Source organism: Salmo salar, chromosome ssa27 (genome assembly GCF_905237065.1).
Source record: "Salmo salar chromosome ssa27, Ssal_v3.1, whole genome shotgun sequence".
Classification (NCBI taxonomy): Eukaryota; Metazoa; Chordata; class Actinopteri; order Salmoniformes; family Salmonidae; genus Salmo; species Salmo salar.
This window is the reverse complement of record NC_059468.1, coordinates 11,345,998-11,368,941: the sequence shown is the minus strand read 5'-3', so window position 1 is coordinate 11,368,941 and position 22,944 is coordinate 11,345,998. Positions and strand designations below refer to the sequence as shown.

At 42.8% G+C, this 22,944-nt stretch overlaps 1 protein-coding gene across 2 annotated transcripts in view; it reads right to left on the bottom strand.

The window, feature by feature from the left end:
• Positions 1-4,601: 4,601 nt before the first annotated feature.
• Positions 4,602-22,944, bottom strand: part of LOC106588363 (venom phosphodiesterase 2) — a 39,117-nt gene continuing 20,774 nt past the window's right edge. For both annotated transcript variants that reach the window (XM_045709456.1, XM_014177271.2), the window contains 9 exons: positions 19,754-19,841; positions 18,028-18,200; positions 17,141-17,186; positions 7,697-7,851; positions 7,116-7,251; positions 6,709-6,786; positions 6,238-6,370; positions 5,866-6,019; positions 4,602-4,941 (listed from right to left, as the gene is read on the bottom strand). In XM_045709456.1, coding sequence (XP_045565412.1) covers positions 4,768-4,941; positions 5,866-6,019; positions 6,238-6,370; positions 6,709-6,786; positions 7,116-7,251; positions 7,697-7,851; positions 17,141-17,186; positions 18,028-18,200; positions 19,754-19,841 — 1,137 coding nt within the window. In that variant the 3' untranslated portion in view covers positions 4,602-4,767. The remainder of the gene's footprint in view (positions 4,942-5,865; positions 6,020-6,237; positions 6,371-6,708; positions 6,787-7,115; positions 7,252-7,696; positions 7,852-17,140; positions 17,187-18,027; positions 18,201-19,753; positions 19,842-22,944) is intronic.

Below are 22,944 nucleotides of genomic sequence, written 5' to 3'. Positions count from 1 at the left end.
AACAAATGATGTCAGCTGCAGTTTCTTTGTACATGCGTAAATGGTCATGGATATACATTTCATTAAAATCATTCAGTGGGTTGCTCTGTCTATAAAATAAAATAAAAAATAAAATGTTATTTGTCAAATGCGCTGAATACAACAGGTGTAGTAGACCTTAGAGTGAACTGATTACTTACGAGCCCTTAACCAATGTATTTTCATTTAACCTTTATTTAACTAGGCAAGTCAGTTGAGAACAAATTCTTTACAATGACGGCCTACTCCGGACGACGGTGGGCCAATTGTGCGCCGTCCTATGATACTCCCAATCACAGCCGGATGTGATTCACCCTGGATTCGAACCAGGGACTGTAGTGTCGCCTCTTGCACTGAGATGCCAGTCGGGAGTCCAAAACCAACAATGCAGTTTTAAGAAAAATAAGTGTTAAGTAGTAAATAGATTAGTAAATGTTTTTAATAACAAACAATTAAAGAGCAGCAGTAAAATAACAATAGCGAGGCTATATACCGGTACCGGTACAGAGTCAATGTGTGGGGGCACATGTTAGTCGAGGTAATTGAGGTAATATGTTATTGTAGGTAGAGTTGAAGTGACTATGCATAGATAATAAACAGAGAGGAGCAGCAGCGTAAAAGAGAGGGGGGGGGACAATGCAAATATTCTTTGTATCCATTTGATTAGCTGTTCAGGAGTCTTATGGATTGGGGGTAGAAGCTGTTAAGAAGCCTTTTGGACCTAGACTTGGCACTCTGGTACGGCTTGCCGTTCGGTAGCAGAGAGAACAGTCTATGACTAGGGTGGCTGGAGTCTTTGACAATTTTTAGGGCCTTCCTCTGACACCGCCTGGTATTGAGGTCCTGGATGGCAGGAAGCTTGGCCCCGGTGATGTACTGGGCCGTACTCACTACCTTCTGTAGTGGCTTGCGGTCAGAGGCCGAGCAGTTGCCATACCAGGCAGTGATGCAACCAGCCAGGATGCTCTCGATGGTGCAGCTGTAGACATTTTTAAGGATCTGAGGACCCATGCCAAATCTTTTCAGTCTCCTGAGGGGGAATAGGCTTTGTCGTGCCCTCTTCACGACTGTCTTGGTGTGTTTGGACCATTATAGTATGTTGGTGATGTGGACACCAAGGAACTTGAAGCTCTCTATCTGCTCCACTACAGCCCTGTCGATGCCCGGTTCTCCTTTTCCTGTAGTCCGCAATCATCTCCTTTGCCTTGATCACGTTGAGGGAGAGGTTGTTATCCTGGCACCACACGGCTAGGTCTCTGACCTCCCTATAGACTGTCTAATCATTGTCGGTGATCAGGCCTACCACTGTTGTCGGCAAACTTAATGATGGTGTTGTAATTGTGCCTGGCCATGCAGTCATGAGTGAACAGGGAGTACAGGAGGGGACTGAGCATGCACCCCTGAGGGGCCCCCGTGTTAAGGATCAGCGGGGTGGATGTGTTGTTACCTACCCTTACCACCTAGGGACGGCCCGTCAGGAAGTCCAGGATCCAGTTGCAGAGGGAGGTGTTTAGTCCCAGGGTCCTTAGTGATGAGCTTTGAGGGCACTATGGTGTTGAACGCTGAGCTGTAGTCAATGAATAGCATTCTCACATAGGTGTTCCTTTTGTCCAGGTGGGAAAGGCCAGTGTGGAATACAATAGAGGTTGCATCATCTGTTGATCTGTTGGGGCAGTATGCAAATTGGAGGTCACCTTAGTGTTCTTGGGCACAGGGACTGTGGTGGTCTGCTTGAAACATGTTGGTATTACAGACTCAGTCAGGGACAAGTTGAAAATGTCAGTGAAGACACTTGCCAGTTGGTCAGTGCATGCTCGGAGTACACGTCCTGGTAATCCGTCTGGCCCTGTGGCCTTGTAAATGTTGACCCGTTTAAAGGTCTTACTCACATCGGCTACGGAGAGCGTGATCACACAGATGTCCGGAACAGCTGATGCTCTCATGCATGCTTCAGTGTTGCTTTCCTCGAAGTGATTATAGAAGTAACTCGTCTGGTAGGCTCGTGTCACTGGGCAGCTCGCGGCTGTGCCTCCCTTTGTAGTCTGTAATAGTTTGCAAGCCCTGCTACATCCGACGAGCATTGGAGTCGGTGTAGTACGATTCAGTCGTAGCCCTGTATTGACGCTTTGCCTATTTGGTGGTTCGTCAGAGCGCATAGCGGGATTTCTTATAAGCTTCAGGGTTAGAGACCCGCTCCTTGAAAGCGACAGCTCTACCCTTTAGCTCAGTGCGGATGTTGCCTGTAATCCATGGCTTCTCGATGTAATCCATGGCTTCTCAATGCACTTATCGATGTACGTACAGTTACTGTGGGGACGAAGTCATCAATGCACTTATCGATGAAGCCAGTGACTGATGTGGTGTACTCCTCAATGCCATCGGAAGAATCCCGGAACATATTCCAGTCTGTGCTAGCAAAACAGTCCTGTAGCTTAGCGTCTTCGTCATCTGACCACTTCTTTATTGACCAAGTCACTGGTGCTTCCTGCTTTAGTTTTTGCTTTTAAGCAGGAATCAGGAGGATATAATTATGGTCAGATTTGCCAAATGGAGGGCGAGGGAGAGTTTTACGCGTCTCTGTGTGTGGAGTGAAGGTGGTATAGAGTTTTTTCCCTCTGGTTGCACATTTAACAAGCTGGAAGAAATTAGGTGAAATGGATTTCAGTTTCCCTGCATTAAAGATCCCGGCCACTAGGAGCCTCGTCTCTGGATGAGCGTTTTCCTGTTTGCTTATGGCCGTATACAGCTCATTGATTGCGGTCTTAGTGCCAGCATCGGTTTGTGGTGGTAAATAGACAGCTACAAAGAATATAGATGAAAACTCTCTTGGTAAATAGTGTGGTTTACAGCTTATCATGAGATAGTCTAACTCAGGCGAGCAAAACCTCGAGACTTCCTTTCTATTAGATTTCGTGCACAAGCTGAATTAACATGTTCAACAGATAACAGTAATGCCATGTCAGGGTTTGGCTGAGTGGAAATACTGCATTATACAGTGCCTTCGGAAAGTATTCAGACCCCTTTTTGTTAGGTTACAGCCTTATTCTAAAATGGATTAAATCGTTTTTTTCCCCACATCAATCTACACGCAATCGCACCTTTGGCAGCGATTACAGCCTCGAGTCTTCTTGGGTATGATGCTACAAGCTTGGCACACCTGTATTTGGGGAGATTCTCACATTCTTCTCTGCAGATTCTCTCAAGCTCTGTCAGGTTGGATGGGGAGAGTTGCTGCCCAGCTATTTTTGGGTCTCTCCAGAGCTGTTCGATCGGGTTCAAGTCCAAGCTCTGGCTGGGCCACTCAAGGACATTCAGAGACTTGTCCCGAAGCCACTCCTGCATTGTCTTGGCTGTATGCTTAGGGTCGTTGTCCTGTTGGAAGGTGAACCTTTGCCCCAGTCTGAGGTCCTGAGCCCTCTGGAGCAGGTTTTCATCAAGGATCTCTGTACTTTGCTCTGTTCATCTTTGCCTCGATCCTGACTAGCCTCCCAGTCCCTGCCGCTGAAAAACATAACCCACAGCATGATGCTGCCACCACCATGCTTCACCGTAGGGATGGTGCCAGGTTTCCTCCAGACATGACATTTAGCACTCAGGCCAAAGAGTTCAATCTTGGTTTCATCAGACCAGAGAATCTTGTTTATCATGGTCTGAGAGTCTTTAGGTGCCTTTTGGCAAACTCCAAGCGGGCTGTCATGTGCCTTTTACTGAGGAGTGACTTCCGTCTGGCCACTCTACCATAAAGGGCTGATTGGTGGAGTGCTGCAGAGATGGTTGTCCCTCTGGAAGTTTCTCCCATCTCCACAGAGGAACTCTGGAGCTCTGTCAGAGTGACCATCGGGTTCTTGGTCACCTCCCTGCCAAGGCGCTTCTCCCCCGATTGCTCAGTTAGGCCTGTCGGCCAGCTCTAGGAAGAGTCTTGGTGGTTCCAAACTTCTTCCATTTAAGAATGATGGAGGCCACTGTGTTCTTGGGGAACTACAATGCTGCAGAAATGTTTTGGTACCCTTCCCCAGATCTGTGCCTTAACACAATCCTGTCTAGGAGCTCTACGGACAATTAGTTCGATCTCATGGCTTGGATTTTGAGCTGACATTCACTGTCAACTGTGGGACCTTATATAGACAGGTGTGTGCCTTTCCAAATTATGTCCAATCAATTTAATTTACCACAGGTGGACTCCAATTAACTTGTAGAAACATCTCAAGGATGATCAATGAAACAGGATGCAAGTCTCATAGCAAAGGGTCTGAATTCTTATGTAAATAAGGTTTTTCAGTTTTTTTGCTTTTAATACATTTACTAAAATTTCTAAAAACCTTTTTTCGCTTTGTCATTATGGGGTATTGTGTGTAGATTGAGGATTTTTTTTATTGAATCCATTTTAGAATAAGGCTGTAACATAACAAAATGTGGAAAAAGTCAAGGGGTCTGAACACATTCCGAAGGCACTGTACATTAAGTCATTTAGCTGATATGTTTCCTGTAACTGTCAAACAGGTCTTTCTGTGGAAGTCAGAAGATTAGGGGATAATCTCTGCACATAAATTTAAAGGTGGAAAAGACTTGTGTGGTGATTGTGGCCTACAGAAGCATTGTACATGTTTCATGACATTTGCCTTCCTCCCTGAATTGATTTGAATTAACAAGTGGATAAATACCCACACTAGACAAACTAAATAAAATATAACTTTTTATAATGATCAAATACCTCTACCAATACATGTATATTTCAAAAGGTAATTAATTTCAAGGCCTTCTGTGAATGGCAGCAGTTGGGCGAGTCTTTACTTTTAGAAGTTCCGGGATAGGCCTGGTGCTGCCTTGATAGAAATCTAATCCTGTGAGCCACTCTACATCTCTGACACGTGATTGGTGGAACCACAGGTGGTCTTCAACCCATAGAGATGCCATGTCACCATTCTGTGAAAGTATAAAAACAAGTGGATCAGTGACACAGACCCTAATTATCACTACTTAGGTGTTGACACAACAAGACAGAGGTACAGACAAAAACAATGAGATCAAGTTGCGAACCAGAGGTTTTCCACCAAAACATCATGATAGTTGCCAGGTGTTGGGAAAGGGGCATGCAAAGTTGACTGTCTTCAAACTAGATGAAAGTATGGGTGTTTTCTCAACTTTATAAAAGTTCCCTATGTGTTTGTCAGTGGTAGGATAAAGAGAAAATAGGATAATTTTGGTCATAAAGTCAGTCTCATCTAAAATGGAGTTTGGAACTTCAGTGCGTCACAACGAGTAAATGAAGGTTGGGTTTGGATTACAATTATGTCAACAAACCATGCCCCCTTTTGCCAAGCTCCAAGGCAGGCTAGCTAACGTTAACTAGCAAGGCATGCTAGCTAACTTTTTAGCTAATGTTATCTTACCTAGCTAGCTAGCTACCTCATTACAAATTGGTTAGGTTATACAAGCTTATACAAGTGTATTGTCTAGATACTACTGGTTATGTAAAATTATAATTTGATAATGCTAGAGAGGCAGGCTAGCTAGCTACAGGCTAGCTAACGTTAGACACAATCCACATCGAGGTGCGAACCAGGGGTTTCCCACCAAAACAGTTGCCAGGTGTTGGGAAGGGTCATGCAAAAGGTTACACTGTCTTCAAAACAGATGAAAGTATATGTGTTTTCTGAACTTTACAACACAAATTCATTTGCATTTCACTACGTGTTTGTCAGTAGTAGGAGAGAGTACAGAATGTACATCATTCCAAAACACTCTGTACTTGCAATTCAAGTACTTAGACCTGTCCAGTTTTTCTTGTTTTTTGTTATTTTTTACAAAGAAAGTGTGCCGTGCTTTGAGGTGATATGGCTGCCTTACATTACAGCTCTCTGAGTTGTCCGCTTTGTGTGGTATCAAGAAGGAAACGGTCTGTAGCTCATTGTTACAGCTGCTCACTGGTTGCGAGTCCTTACAGCTCGTGAGAACTGCAAAGTAATGGGTTGGGATTGGAATCTGTGTACCTGTTACAAACCTTAATGAAAACAAGAAATAAAACACTGGTTAAAACTGAAGTGTCTGGCATCGCTGCAATCCTCTGTGCCCCATTGATAGCGCTCTGCAACACTACGTGTTTCATGATTGCCTTTTGTGAGATTTATAAACTTTGCTTCCTCTCTGCTCCATGGCATGTTCCCCATGTTAGAACACACAATTGGCTCTGTTTCGTATGATAAAGAAAAGCTCACATACTGTTGTATCTGGTCCTGAGAATCAAACTGTCCGTCGTAGTTGTAGTCAAATGCCGGGCCTGTCACCACATTAATGCCATTATATTGACTGGCATATTTTTTCAGCAATGTAGTCTGGAAGTAATCCCAGATCTCTATAAAATAAAGAGATGCATCTATTTATCATGAGCTGAAGCTACTTGTATGACCTGTGGTGTTGACTGTGTTTTGTTTGTTGATGTTCTTCTTTTATGTTGTGTGAAAACTAAATACAAATTGAATCACAAAATTTAAAAAAAAGTACATATAAATAATAATAATGGAAAATAAATGAACGTTTAATCATATAACATGTAGGAGACGTGAGGGAGCGAGTAAGGGAGAGAAGTAGAGAGACAAGCTGAATTCGAGTACAGTGAGTGAACAAGAGAGGAAAAAATGAGTTTGAAGGAAGCAAGAGAGAGCTGTCTCAGACTGTGAAGAGTGTACGTACTCTTAAACTCGGGATACATGGGTACAACATTGCTCATCAACAGGCCATCATACGCCTCCTCTGCTGTCTTGTTGAGATCTGGACGTCACAATAAATAACACAAACAACGAGATACTTCAATAAGACTAACTTCCTCATTATTATGACAGCTGGATACCTGGGGGAGAAGTATGTTATTATTTTAGTGAGGGGGAGACCAGACGAGCAACAGTTTCTTTTTGACATTCTACTATTACATCACTTGCAGCAAATCTCTCCGGTTATGAGTGTCTGCTAACTAAATGACATAGAAAAACAAAAACAAAGTTAAGGGGGTGGGAGTTAGACTTTTTTTGTTGTTTCAGCCTTATTCTGTTTGCTTAAGACTAAAGTATTTGAAAGGATAGATGTAAAATCATCTCACGTACTGGAAGGGTAGAGGAAACCGTGGGTAATGTTCCTGGCTGGAGCATACTGGTCACATCTGGGACTTTTATCGTCCGGGATGCGGACATCAGCCCTCAGACAGTCTGGTGTGACTGCTGGCAAAGGGTCCATGTTTTCCTACAGAGGGTGACAAAGAGGAGATTACAAAAGTCCTTCCTGCATTACTCACATCCACTCTCCACATCTTTTTGAAAACATCCAAGGGAAACAAGGACAACATTGGAGAAGACAATAGCAAAAGAGCAACCTTGGATCTTCTCCAATGCATTTTGACAAGGATGACCCCTGTACTTTGTATGTCAATTTACATTCCAACCTTCCTTTAGATGTCATTTAATCAAAGTTAGCTTCTGTGGATGATCTCTGAGAGGCAATGATTAAACTCATCATAGCTCATGTTTGACTAAAGAGTAGATCATTTGAAGACTTGTGGATGTGCAAGTGTCATGACATTCACATATCAAAGTAAGAATTAACCAAAAGTTCAAATGTGTCTAACAAATTACACTTGATCAGTTACTGATTTGTAAAAATGATGGCCTTTAGATGAAATGACTCTTACAGGTTTGTCCAAAGTGAATGAGTTCCACACTGGCATGAGGGATTTTTTGCTATAGGCGTTGACAAAGCCCCGATGATACAGTAAGCAGTAGTCATTGCTGGGTTGCAGCATTATTGGTCTTCCAAACAACATGTGCTTCTGCTCAACAGCGTTCACTGAAAGTAAGTAGACAAACAGATGTCAGATAAAGATGAACTATTCAGAAATCACTCTGCCATTTCCTGGTTGTAAAAATTCTAATAGTTTGCCTAATTTCAGTTTATGTAACAAAACAATCATTGTACTATATAACCAGCTGTGAATTTCCCATAACCATATGTATTATTGTATGTTTGAAGCTGGTGTACAAAACCTAAAGTAAGATTAGAAATGCGAAGATTAGAAATAGTTCACATAGAACGCTTCTTAGATTTGCTTTCAATGAGAAGGACAGGACTATAACTCCAAATTCTGTGTGAATTAGGTCGGTTTGGTCAAAAAGTTACATATCGCAGCTTTAAATGTTTTTTATTTGTTTTTTTATATTGGACAAGACCGCTAAGATTCAGCATATAGGACGTACTACATAACGCATTCATTTTGTTTGACTCGAACTATTTGTTTTGGAGGAGTAGTAGGCTATTGTTGGCACCAAGTAAAGGATAATCAACAAGGGGTTATCAAATAATAAACATGTGGAAGGTGTGTTCCGCGACGCACTTGCAGAGTGGAACTTACCTTCCACGGAGTTGTATTATTTTCCAAAGAGCAGATAGAGCGCCATGTTCGTTCTCCCTTGCTATCAAGTTTACCAGATAGCTGCAGTAGTTGCCTTGGTAACCAAACAGACTTGCTAGTTTATCTAGCTAAACCTACCGAGGTAAAGTTGTTTTGATATTCACACATTCGGACATTCAACAGACATTCATCAGGCATTCACTGTGGAATGTCCATGTTGATCCTCTTGGTTATCTTGGTCCTCTTGATCCATCCACCTGTCTTCTTTGTCAGTCAGGCCTGACCCATTCATCACGTAGTTTTTCCTGTAATCTAATTTAATATGACTGAAGATGCAGAATTTTCTGCCAGGCCCCTTCTAATAGGGTATAGCAGACTCGTTAGAACCTTGACCACACGCCCTCTAGATGGACTACATGCCCTCTATCAAATCAAAACTGGAATTTTTTATCAAAACAAAAGTTATAAAAGTATGCTAGACATTTATATAATAAATTATACCTAGTTTGAAGTTTATGTGACAAACGGTGAATTAGTTATTGATTTAGACGGCTTGAAATGGCATTTTATAGATTTTATGTATTTCTATCAAGTCAAAACTGTCATTTTTCCTCAAAACAAAGGTTGTAAAAGTATGCTAGACATATATAGAATAAATCATACCTAGCTTGATGTTTCTGTGACAAACGGTGAATTAGTTATTGATTTATACTGCTTTAAATGGCATTTTATAGATTTTATGTATTTATATCAGGTTAAAACTGGAATTTCTACTAAAAAAACGGTTGTAAAAGTATGCTAGGCATTTATAGAATAAATAATATCTAGTTTGATGATTCTGTGACAAACTGTGAATTAGTTATAGATTTTTACATTTTTAAATGGCTTTTGGCGAATGTCTGTAGTGGAGATAAGGAAAACTAAGAGTGAACCATAACATACGTATTTACTGTATATATATATATATATATATATATATAGATATAGATATAGATATAGATATATATATATTAGCATGGGTATTGAAAGATACCAGAGGGTGGATAACAAAAAAAAAAAGAAATATAAGAAGTAGACGGTACATGTTTGGTTTTTGGGCTAAATGTATACATTATGATTAGCCTCTGATCTGTATGTGAACCCCTCTGCAATCTACTGGCACGGACCATTAAAAACTAGGACTTCAACCAGGCTGTCCCTGTGCTATTTGCTCTCTTTCTCTCTTAAACTGCTAGCACAAAGCCTACGTGAAAATTGGGTTTTTCACAAAAGATCATGAAAAAACTGGCCCAAATCAGCTCTACATAATTCAGCAGGGAGGTGTGCAACTACCACACATGTTTTTTGCATTGGATATATTTACCATATCATATGGAGACAGAAACATAAACCTTTACCTTATCATAAGTAGACAAATTGCAAATGATTAAATCCTTTCATTAGAAAAAAAACAATTTAGTTACGAATTGAACATCTCCCAAAAAGGTTTTCAACATACATCTGTAAAATAATAGTCTAGAAACTAAAGCTTTGGTTGTCTTCCTCTCAGTCTTCTCTCTGGTCCTCCTCAATGTCCACCTCTTAAACATCAGACTCTGAGGCCTCATCTTCACTGTCACTTTCCAACCTTGTTGAGGATGGCTTGTTGTCAGGCTCAAAAAGCTTCAAATTTGCCTGGACGGCCACCAATTTTTCAACCCTTGTATTGGTCAGCCTGTTGCGTGCTTTGGTGTGTTCCCAAACAAGGACCAGTTGCACTCTGAGGCGGCTGATGTTGGTGGGATTTGGAGGATGATGGAGGCAACAGGGGAAAGAGCCTCAGATACACAAAGTCCCTTCCGCCAGGTAGTTGATGAGATATGTTGACACGACTGCCATATTGCATCTCCATCCCAAAGCCCTTGCTTGGAAGTGTACTTCACCAGACTGCCAAGAACCTTGCCCTCATCCAGGCCAAGGTGGCAAGACACGGTAGTGATGACACCATAGGCCTTGTTGATCTCTGTACCAGACAGGATGCTCTTGCCAGCATATTTTGGGTCCAACATGTATGCTGCGGCATGTATGGGCTTCAGGCAGAAGTCTTCACGCTTTTTGATGTATTTCATTACTGCAGTTTCCTCTGCTTGGAGCAACAGTGAAGTGGGCAGGGCAGTACGAATTTCTTCTCTTACATCTGCAAGCAGAGTCTGAACATCAGACAGGATGGCATTGTCTCCCTCAATCCGTGCAATGGCTACTGCTAAAGGTTTCAGGAGTTTCAGTCTACTTACCACTCTCCCAAAATACATCATCCAGGGGGATCCTTTAGATGGGGCCGTCCATATCGGCAGACTGTGATATGGCCATTTCTTGGAGAGACTCCTTCCCCTCCAGGAGACTGTCAAACATGATGACAACACCACCCCAACAGGTGTTGCTGGGCAGCTTCAATGTGGTGCTCTTATTCTTCTCACTTTGCTTGGTGAGGTAGATTGCTGCTATAACTTGATGACCCTTCACATACCTAACCATTTCCTTGGCTCTCTTGTAGAGTGTATCCATTGTGTTCAGTGCCATGATGTCCTTGAGGAGCAGATTCAATGCATGAGCAGCACAGCCAATGGGTGTAATGTGAGGGTAGGACTCCTCCACTTTAGACCAAGCAGCCTTCATGTTCGCAGCATTGTATGTCACCAGTGCAAATACCTTCTGCGGTCCAAGGTCATTGATGACTGCCTTCAGCTCATCTGCAATGTAGAGACTGGTGTGTCTATTGTTCCTGGTGTCTGTGCTCTTGTAGAATACCGGTTGAGGGGTGGAGAGGATTATTCCTTGCCCACGAACATTTGACCACCCATCAGAGATGATTGCAATACAGTCTGCTTTCTCTATGATTTGCTTGACCTTCACTTGAACTCTGTTGAACTCTGCATCCAGCAAATTAGTAGATAAAGCATGTCTGGTTGGAGGGGTGTATGCTGGGCGAAGAACATTCAGAAATCTCTTCCAATACACATTGCCTGTGAGCATCAGAGGTGAACCAATTGCATGCACAGCTCGAGCAAGACATTCATCAGCATTTCTCTGACTACGTTCCTCCATTGAGTCAAAAAACCTTCTGATTTCAGGAGGACCATGAGCTGTTGCTATCGATAAGGTGTCTGATTCATCATTTTCACCTCGAATAGAAGTAGAGGGACTTTTGTCAGAGGTTGCTTGTTGTGAGCGCTGAGGGAACTTTATGCACTTTGCCAGATGATTCTGCATCTTTGTTGCATTCTTCACATATGATTTGGCACAGTATTTGCAAATGTACACAGCTTTTGCTCCTACTTTAGCTGCAGTGAAATGTCTCCACACATCAGATAGTAACCATTTGCATTTTCCTGTAAAGATTTGAAAAAAATGAGTAAAAAAAATTAAAAATAAAATTCTATGTACAGATAAATAGTTAAGCAGTTAGATTAAACAACTCCTTTGTAAGATAAAATGAAACATGTATGGAAACAGGTGAATTAACACTCCTCAGTTAGCAGGCTCAAGCAAGCTAAACCCCACATGGTAGCAAAAACTAACTAGCAGAAATGGTTAACAAGTTAGAAATTATTTAAACACACTTTGCTGTAGGCTACTATTTAACAAAAGATCATGTCATAAAATATATTCACCCCACCCAGTATTGTAATCAAAACTTACCAGAAAGCATGTAGTCCTTGGCTCAGACAGTGTAGTAGTGTGGGCTCAATAGCACCTCATTAGTGTGCAAGATCTTCAGAATCAGATGTACATGTGATGGAAGAGTGCACTGCACATGTGATGGAAGAATGCACTGTGCATGAAGAGGGTTGCAATTCAATTGAATTGGGGATAGTTTAACCAAAATATGCCACAAGACCTAGAATTGCCTTATGTGTATCCCACAAAAAAAGGTTCACTGTTATAAGTTTACTTTTTTGATGATTTTAAGCAAAATTCCCAAAATTCCCGGGCTTAACTTCACATTGAAAATATCTGGAAACATTCCGTCCCTTTGCAACCCTAGTTATTGCTCTAATGTTCTATTATCATTACTCTATTTTATTATTCTACTATGGGAGATACTAGATACATACAATGACAGCAATTCGCTATAATAGGTACACATGTTGTATCTGGCACAAGTGACGATTAAACTGATTTGGATTTCAAAGACTGCCATTATTGTAATGTTTGATATTACAACATTGATGTGTGATACCTTTTTTTATCAACAAATACGTTTTTTTGCAGATGTATGCCTCTATTACTATATTATATTGCCTGAATACTCAATGATGATTAACACCACAGTTATGGGTGCTTCTGTCAGGGTTGTGGTAAAATGCATGTCATTTAAAGTCAATTTAGCAATTGAACAAAAATCCAATGTTCCTAATTGCAAAGAATGTAACAGAATTTGGGTATTCCAGAACTGTAATTTACATGTAAATAAACATAACCCTGTTTTATGTTTTTAATAGTGCAGATAGAATGCTCTGTGTGCCAGAGATGGTACCATTCAGCTTGTCTGGGGATGACAAAGAAGGACTTCAACAAAGCCAATACAGAAAATGATTGGAAGTGGCCTCTTTGCTGTTAAATTAGAGACGTATAAATAAATGACTGTTGTGCCTTGTAACTACTTTAAAATGTGGAACTGTTGCACAAAAATGCGAACATTGATTTGGCATACAATTTAAGATTGTAAACATTGTACAACTTTATGTAAACATTATCTAACTTCATATAGAACAAATTGCACTTGAAATTAACATTTCTTTAAAGTTATTGTAAAGAAATGCATATTTTCACTTTTTAGATTAGATTTCTTCATCTTAAAAGCAATATTTGAGATTTTATGTATTTCCATCATATCAAAACTGGAATTTCTACTCAAAGCAAAGGTTGTAAAAGTATACTAGACATTTATAGAATAAATCATACCTACTTTGATGATTCTGTCATAATCAGTGAAAACGTTATTGATTTATATAGCTTTAAATTGCATTTTATAGATTTTATGTATTTCTATCAAGTCAAAACTGGACTTTTTCTTCAAAACAAAGGTTTTAAAAGTATGCTTATAGAATAAATCATACCTAGTTTGATGTTTTTGTGACAAACTGTGAATTAGTTATTGATTTATACAGCTTTAAATGGCATTTTATAGATTTATGTATTCCTATCAAGTCAAAACTGGAATTTCTAGTCAAAACAAAGGTTGTAAAAGTATGCTAGACATTTATAGATAAATCATATCTAGTTTGATGATTCTGTGACAAACGGTGAATTAGTTATTGATTTTTACATTTTTAAATGGCTTTTGGCAAATGTCTGTTAAATGTCTGATGAATGTCTGTTGAATGTCCGAATGTGTGAATATAAAACCAACTTTACCTCCGTGCCAAACCTTCAGTCCGAGCTTGCTATTTATGAAATTCGAATTTGATTTCAAAAGCAGCTCAAACATTGAACATGCAAGATTGAACTATAGCCATTGAATTCTACCAGTGCTGATATACTCTACTGTCCGTTATAGGGAATTATAAACTGGGTGGTTCGAGCCCTGAATGCTGATTGGCTGATAGTCGTATACCACGGGCATCTATTCCACAATTTACCAGCGGCTAAATCTATGACGTTAAAATGCCTATTTACTCTGTTCCATCTGACTGCGCAATCCACCATCTCATCAGCCCAGCCAAGCAATTTATAAACTGATCTCCACTATAAAAAGCAGCTAGACATTACCTCACATTTCTTTTAGAATTTTCAACAGCAAAGATTTGTAACACCTTGCTGTCTGTCTCTCTGACATTTGCAACATTGTTTAAATATTCAAAGTCAAAATCATGAATCAGCTGGCATCATTTTTATGGATATATACATAGAAAAAAAGGTCAAATGAAACGAAGTACAGCTAGTTTGCAGTCTTTCCAGCTTCAGTTTGTGTCACGCCCTGATCTGTTTCACCTGTCATTGTGCTTTGTCTCCACCCCCCTCCAGGTGTAGCCTATCTTCCACATTATCCCCTGTGTATTTATACCTGTGTTTTCTGTCTGTCTGTTGCCAGTTTGTCTTGTTTGTTAAGCTTACCAGGGTTTGTAAGAGGGAGAAGAGGTTCGATTGCGGTCCCAATCACTCACTCAGGGATCCCGCCTTGCAGCTGATGAAGTCCCTGACATCTACATCCCTGAGAGGATCCGAGCTTACGCGAGTCCCTCCAAGAGCTTCCGGAGACTTCCGATTCACCTCTTCCCGAGCCGATGCAGCTCGGCAGGGCTAGGCTGTCTCCAGCCAAATGTGTACGCAGACTTGACACCCAGAGTTGTCTGTATTGCGGTCCTGCCGGTCATTTTGTGTCCATCTGTCCCTTCAAGTGACCTAGCTCATTCGTTGGAGTGAGTACACTAGTGGGTCTTAAAGATAATTGTTCTTCTCCCCTTACTCGCCCCCCTCTCCATGCTACCCTGCTGTGGGGCGACCAGTCCAAGTCTCTCCAGGTACTCATCGACACGGGGGCCGATGTGAGTCTCATGGACTTTACCCTGGCGTCCGAGCTGGGCATCCCCACTCAACCCCTCTCCATTCCCATGGGTGTTAGAGCGCTGGATGGGTGCTCTATAGGCTGGGTCACCCACCAGACCAACCTACGAGTGTCGGGGAACCACAGCGATACAATCCAATTCCTACTGGTTGAGTCTCCGCAGGTTCCCATGGTATTGGGATTCTCTTGGCTCCAGCAACACAATCCTTCCATTGATTGTGCTACTGGTGTCATCATGGGCTGGAGCCCGTCCTGCCACAATCATTGCCTGAAATCAGCTCTGCCGGCCCCGGGACATCTTCCTGGGGGCTTGGAAATTGCCCCGGACCTCTCCGTCAGCCCCACGGAGTACCAGGACCCCCGGGAGGGGTTCAGTAAGGCCTGGGCCACTTTGCTTCCGCAGCACCGACCGGTATCCAAGAAGGTCAAGCCCGCTGGCATGCCGCTATAGCCCCGCGGCTACACCCCCAGAAGCTGAGACCCATCCCACTCCCCCCCCGCTCCAAGATCATTAGCTCCTCTGCTGTTCGTCCTCTGTTGCCTCGTACCCTCCATATACTTCCTACCTTTCCTGTGTTTAGAATTAAAGCCATGTCTCACAGCCCTTTGTCTTCTGTTTCCAAGTTTGTCCCGTCAGCTCCTGTCTTTTCCCAGCCTCTCTTTTTCTCATCCTCCTGGTTTTTACCCTGAACCTGTACCTTTGCTCCTACTATGGATTATTGACCCCTGCCTGCCTTGACCTGTCGTTTGCCTGCCCCTGTTACAATAAACATTGTTACTTCACACAGTCTGCACTTGGGTCTTACCTTGATACCTGAGAGTTTGAAGTGATTGTGTTAGCTGAGTTGGCTAGCTGATCTGAACAACAGTGTCCTGACGAGTGAGCACATTTTTTTTTTTGCCAGTCAAAATCACACCTCATTAGCTCATTGTTATGGATGTATCCAAATAAATGTCACTAGAAAACAGCTTAAACAAATACAAATGTAGCTACTTTGCTGTTATTCTGGCTGCACTTTTTGACCTGACTGCAAGTTAGCCGTAGTTGGCTAGCTAGAAAGTATGGGATAAGAACATTGCCAGCCAGTATGGCAATGGAACATTTAGAACCAACGACTGGGTCGTGTCCATAAAAAAAAGACTGAACGACTAGGACTTGTCTCTGGCAACCGAACCGATAGAACGAACGAGCAGCTGGCTCGGGTAGCAACTCTAGATTTGTGTCGGGACTATATCTTGTGGAAGGATGAAATAATATGAATAAATTAATCAAAATAATGTTTTTAATGAAAATATGACAATCATTATTTGAATATGTTGGTAACCCGTTGTATAAAAGTGATAATTCCCTCAAATCCAGTGTTTGGAGGATATATTGGCACGGTTTTCTAACAACACCCATGCCAATATATCCTCCAAACACTGGCTTCTCGGGCATTATCACTTAAATAATGCACGCTCTAGAATGCCCTTCAAGGCAATCAGAAACGGGTATTCAACAATGCCATAGATTTGGGAAAGGAGTCAATGGGATGCAGACGCATTGACCAGATTGGCGCATATTCAACAAATCTGCTCTAACAAAGTGGCTATTCTTCAAATCTGTCCTGATTTATGTATTGTAACAGGCCCACAATGTGGTTACTTAAGTCCGATTTGGATATATTTGGCTGCATACCATGTAGAAGTTGTCCCTTTTCAGGTTAAGTGACTGCTAAATGCTAACTTTCGTTCGTATTAGCTGGTTAGCATAGCTAGCATACAGCAATCGGTGGTGTTCATTTGCACTTCCAAAATTTAAATCAATTTCCTTATTTCCTTTACTACTGTGTTATACTTTTAGCTTGCAGTGTTCAGCTGTTAGCAGCCAATGGCTAGCAGTTTCTTACTGGCAGTTTCTTCCGTTTAAATGAAGTTTTACAGTATACCACAACCCCCCGAGGTGCCTTATTGCTATTATAAACTGGTTACCAACTTAAATTAAAACAGTAAAAAGTATTTTGGGGTCAGACCCGTGGTATACCACGGCCTTCAGACAATCAGCATTCAGGGCTCAAACCAAACAGTTTATAATGATGTATTATTGCTAAACTCAATGTACCATCTGGTATCATAATTGATTGTTAATCATGACAATATTCCGGCGATAATCTGTCCATACGGTCTCACATAATATTTACCTTCAGCAGCTGTCAGATTCAGACGACTATTTGGATTAGTTCCACCCTGGAAAGAAACAAGATATGATGTTGTTATAGATAAGACTCTGACAATATTGATCATTTAATTCATTGATTATTTTATGACTATCAACAACATTGGAGACAGAGACTTTATATGGTTAGGGTAATTCATATGGGCTTAATATACTGTACTGTATAATACCAGCTTCTTATCACTGTAGTATTAAGAGGTGTATACTGTAACTTCAAAGCAGCGGTGTAGGCATGGGAGGACCATCATTTTAAACCAAAAATGATTTTAAACAAAAAACACTTTCCGTTTGTCATAGATGGACAAGATTAATATGAGATGAAAGGCGAGTTCAAGAAGTCAAGCTATAGAGCTGTGTGATGTCCACATTTTCTCTAACACTAAACATAGAAATATGTATTTTGCAGTTATAAGGATGGTGAAATGTTATAGTTATTGGTTTTATAATTTGTTTATACTGTATTTAGAAAGCATATACGTCATTTCAAGCCTTATTCATACAGTTTTATTGAATAGGAATACGTCATATAACATATTTTCATATTTTTATCATATTTGTACTGTGTACTTGCACTTGTGTCCTCAAAAGTGACTACAACACCTCAGCAATTTATTTTAAAAAACAATTCCATGAATGTGAGATTTGTACCTTTCTTTGCATATGCAGCATTACTAGATATTGTTTATGGTCCTCCTAATGATAAATAATTACTCTTGGGGATTATATAGATTACATTTTAAATGAACATGCCCTGAGAAATTGAGGCTGTTCTGAGGGCAAAAGGGGGTGCAACTCAATATTTGGAAGGTGTTCCTAATGTTTGGTGTACTCAATGTAAGCAAGGGGTACTACCAGGGAGGTGCATGTGCAGCCCAGGGTATCTGTGGGTTCAAGGATCACCAGAGGGCACTGCCCAGGGGTTGTCTGCTCTGCGGGTTGTATGGGAGTGTGCCAGGGAGTCCTCAGGAGATGGTTCATACTGCCGTGGCTTCCATTGTTCTGAGATGGGGAGATCCTCAACACATCTGAAAGGGTTTCACATGGACGATGTTACAATTCACATACTATTCATGTTGGAGATCAAATGAAATCTTATTGTGTCGTTTGTACAGGATACAACAGGTGTAAAACAGTCCAGCGAAATGCTTACAAGCTCTTCCTCAACAATGCAGTGTTCAAATACCAGGAGTTATATTTTCGGCTAGCGCTAAAGCAGCGCAATTGTCAAACTTCGTCACGTAAAAACTGGCGGTCTGGCATTTCCACACCTTGCGCCAGGTTCAGCTATTTACCTGTCTTGCATCAACTCACTTGTGCTGAGGTGGGAGGGTTGGTAATATGTGAAGTGTGTAAAAAACTAGCACAACAGTGACAATTTCATTTAGCACAAATAGAGAGATTTAAGACTCAACAAAAGCTATTCTTATAAGTAACAAGGTTGGCATGGATTTTGACAGCGGAAGCGCAGCCTATTCAGACTTGATGCATAGTGCCCATATGCCCATGGAACAAGAGAGATGTGCTTTTTGTGCGGTGAACCTACTATTTAGAAACCTAAAAAAAACATATTTTTTTAGCTTTTTGTTTCATTTGATTAAAAGCCAAAAACATCCTCAATCAGGATTGTTTTTTTTGTCCTGCCCAACGCATTCACTAAGCAGCCAGGACTATCAATAAAGGGTTTGGCTCATGAGACCGTTTTAAAATAAATCTTTATCACCAAAGCTTTATTACAAAGATCAAGGGAGCAGTAAAACAGTAAGCGGACATCCCCTTTTGTATCGATGTATTGTTCATTATTTTAGCCAGCTCCTGTTATTATTTTGGAACCTTTTATCCATAAAAGGTTTCTAAGTGGTTTTCTAGAGAGGCTTTTGCTGTCATGCTTTTTGCATTATTCACAATTAACATAGGCTTACCTGCATAGTCCATTTCACTTGTATCCATCCCCATTTACAAAGAGTGCCTATTGTACGGTTAGTGGGGTTACCAAAGATGCGCTCCTCCAACCCTATCCAAAATATTCAGTCCTATAATGCAATATCAACGGTGGTTAGGCCTACAGTATATCTTAATATTGCGAACTAGCCTCACATATAGGCTACAATACATTTTAAGGGGAGCCTAGTATTTTTTATTTCAGGAGAAATGCGATGCGTGAAGACATGTATAGGCCTATAGGTGAAGCGATTACAATGTTGACTGCCAACACTCCAAACATATTTATCAAAAACATGATGTATATTGTTGTTGCTATTATTAGTTACTGTAGCCTATGCCATTTAATAAACGGATTAGGACGAGAATATTCCGTGGCCCCAGCCGAATTGGAGTTGATGACATCGAAAGACCGTCAATAACCTACATAACTTGAGACAACCTCATGCATTAAGCCATGGAACACGTAGATTGGCCAGTGAATGGTCAAGCCCTCGCCCCGCGTACAATTTACTTATTAATCAAAACCCAGCCCTTTCACAACAAATTCTGCCACTTAATGATGGACTGACAGAATCAATTTCTCGGTTAACACAGACAACTGACACTGTAATTTACTGCTATATTTACTGCTACTCACCACACATGAGATTGTAGAGCTCAATATTGGAGAATGGTTCTATTTCAGTTTTATAATGAAACTTGGGTCCATAGCTTAAGAACATAGCCTGAGGAGAATAAAGAGGGTCTTCATCATAGGGTTAAGTTATCATTTTTCCATCTCTTAAATACAACAATATCAATATACAGTGAGGGAAAAAAGTATTTGATCCCCTGCTGATTTTGTACGTTTGCCCACTGACAAAGAAATGATCAGTCCATCATTTTAGTGGTAGGTTTATTTGAACAGTGAGAGACTGAATAATAACAAAAAAATCCAGAAAAACGCATGTCAAAAATGTTATAAATTGATTTGCATTTTAATGAGGGAAATAAGTATTTGACCCCTCTGCAAAACATGACTTAGTACTTGGTGGCAAAACCCTTGTTGGCAATCACAGAGGTCAGACGTTTCTTGTAGTTGGCCACCAGGTTTGCACACATCTCAGGAGGGATTTTGTCCTCTTTGCAGATCTTCTCCAAGTCATTAAGGTCTCGAGGCTGACGTTTGGCAACTCGAACCTTCAGCTCCCTCCACAGATTTTCTATGGGATTAAGGTCTGGAGACTGGCTAGGCCACTCCAGGACCTTAATGTGCTTCTTCTTGAGCCACTCCTTTGTTGCCTTGGCCGTGTGTTTTGGGTCATTGTCATGCTGGAATACCCATCCACGACCCATTTTCAATGCCCTGGCTGAGGGAAGGAGGTTCTCACCCAAGATTTGACGGTACATGGCCCCGTCCATCGTCCCTTTGATGCGGTGTAGTTGTCCTGTCCCATTAGCAGAAAAACACCCCCAAAGCATAATGTTTCCACCTCCATGTTTGACGGTGGGGATGGTTTTCTTGGGGTCATAGGCAGCATTCCTCCTCCTCCAAACACGGCGAGTTGAGTTGATGCCAAAGAGCTCCATTTTGGTCTCATCTGACCACAACACTTTCATCCAGTTGTCCTCTGAATCATTCAGATGTTCATTGGCAAACTTCAGATGGGCATGTATATGTGCTTTCTTGAGCAGGGGGACCTTGCGGGCGCTGCAGGATTTTAGTCCTTCACGGCGTAGTGTGTTACCAATTGTTTTCTTGGTGACTATGGTCCCAGCTGCCTTGAGATCATTGACAAGATCCTCCCGTTGTCAGTAACTGCTAGGAGTGGTGGTAGGAGTCAGGCGCAGAGAGCAGAGGTAAGGAAACGGTCGACGCCAACACAACCGGCGTGAAAAATGCAAAGTGCCCAGAACAACAGGTACACAGCATGCATATAAAATAATACTTGTCGATCGCCAGCACATCCAATAACAATACACACTCTGATGCAAAATAATCCCGCACAAACCTGGGCGGGCTAGACAGGCTTAAATAACCATAAATCAAGAGAACCAAATGGGGAACAGGTGCAAACAATAAGACATACCAAACGAAAAGGAAAAAGGGATCAGCGGCGGCTAGTAGGCCGGTGACGACGACCGCCGAGCGCCGCCCGAGCAGGCAAGGGAGCCACCTTCGGTGGAATTCATGACAGTACCCTCCTCCTGATGCGCGGCTCCCGCAGCGCGCCGCCACCGGCCTCAAGGGCGACCCGGAGGACGAGGCGCAGGGCGATCCCCATGAAGGCGGTGGAATTCCCTCAGTAGTGGGGGGTCCAAAATGTCCTTCCTAGGTACCCAGCACCTCTCCTCCGCGCCTTACCCCTCCCAGTCGACGAGGTACTGTAGCCCCCCCCCCCCCGAAGTCTGGAGTCCAGAATGGCGCCGGGGACCCCCCCAATGTCCAGCGGGGGTGGAGGAACCTCCGGCACCTCACCTTCCTGCATGGGACCAGCCACCACCGGCCTGAGGAGAGACACATGGAACGAGGGGTTAATACGGTAGTAAGATGGAAGTTGTAACCGGTAACACACCTCGTTTATCCTCCTCAGGACTTTAAACGGCCCTACACACTGCGGGCCCAGCTTCCGGCAGGGCAAGCGGAGGGGCAGGTTTCTAGCCGAGAGCCAGACTCGATCACCTGGTGCAAACACAGGGGTCTCACTGCGGTGCTGGTCAGCGCTCTTCTTCTGCCGTCCACTCGCCTTAGTGAGTGCGTCATGGACGGCTCTCCAAGTGTCCTTCGAGCGCTGCACCCAATCCTCCACCGCAGGAGCCTCGGTCTGGCTCTGGTGCCATGGAGCCAGGACCGGCTGGTAGCCCAACACGCACTGGAACGGTGACATGTTGGTAGATGAGTGACGTAGGGAATTTTGGGCTATTTCTGCCCATGGGACGTATCTCGCCCATTCCCTGGGCCAGTCCCGGCAATACGTCCTTAGAAACCTACCCACCTCTTGGTTCACTCTCTCCACCTGCCCATTACTTTCGGGGTGGAAACCCGAGGTCAGGCTGACCGAGACCCCCAAACATTCCATGAACGCCCTCCAAACTCTGGACGTGAACTGGGGACCCCGATCAGAAACGATGTCCTCGGGCACCCCGTAGTGCCGGAAGACATGGGTAAACAGGGCCTCCGCAGTCTGCAGAGCCGTAGGGAGACCGGGCAACGGGATGAGACGGCAGGACTTCGAGAACCGATCCACAACGACCAGGATAGTGGTGTTCCCCTGAGAGACGGGAAGGTCAGTGAGGAAGTCCACTGACAAGTGCGACCACGGCCGCTGTGGAACGGGGAGGGGGTGTAATTTCCCTCTAGGCAGGTGTCGAGGAGCCTTGCTCTGAGCGCACACCGAGCAGGAGGAAACATACAACCGCACGTCCTTGGCCAAGGTGGGCCACCAGTACTTTCCCCTCAGGTTCCGCACTGTCCTCTCGATCCCAGGGTGACCCGAAGAGGGGAGATTATGGGCCCATCAAATCAATCGATCACGGAGACCAAGCGGCACGTACTGAACACCTGCCGGACACTGCGATGGTGCAGGTTCCAACCGTAACGCCCGCTCGATCTCCGCGTCCAACTCCCATACCACCGGAGCAACCAAGCACGACGCTGGAATGATGGGAGCCGGATCGATGGCCCTCTCCTCGGTGTCATATAGGCGGGACAGTGTGTCGGCCTTCGTGTTCTGTGCACCTGGCCGATAAGAGATCGTGAACCGGAAACGGGTAAAGAACATGGCCCACCTGGCCTGACGCAGATTCAGTCTCCTAGCTGCCCGGATGTACTCGAGATTACGGTGGTCA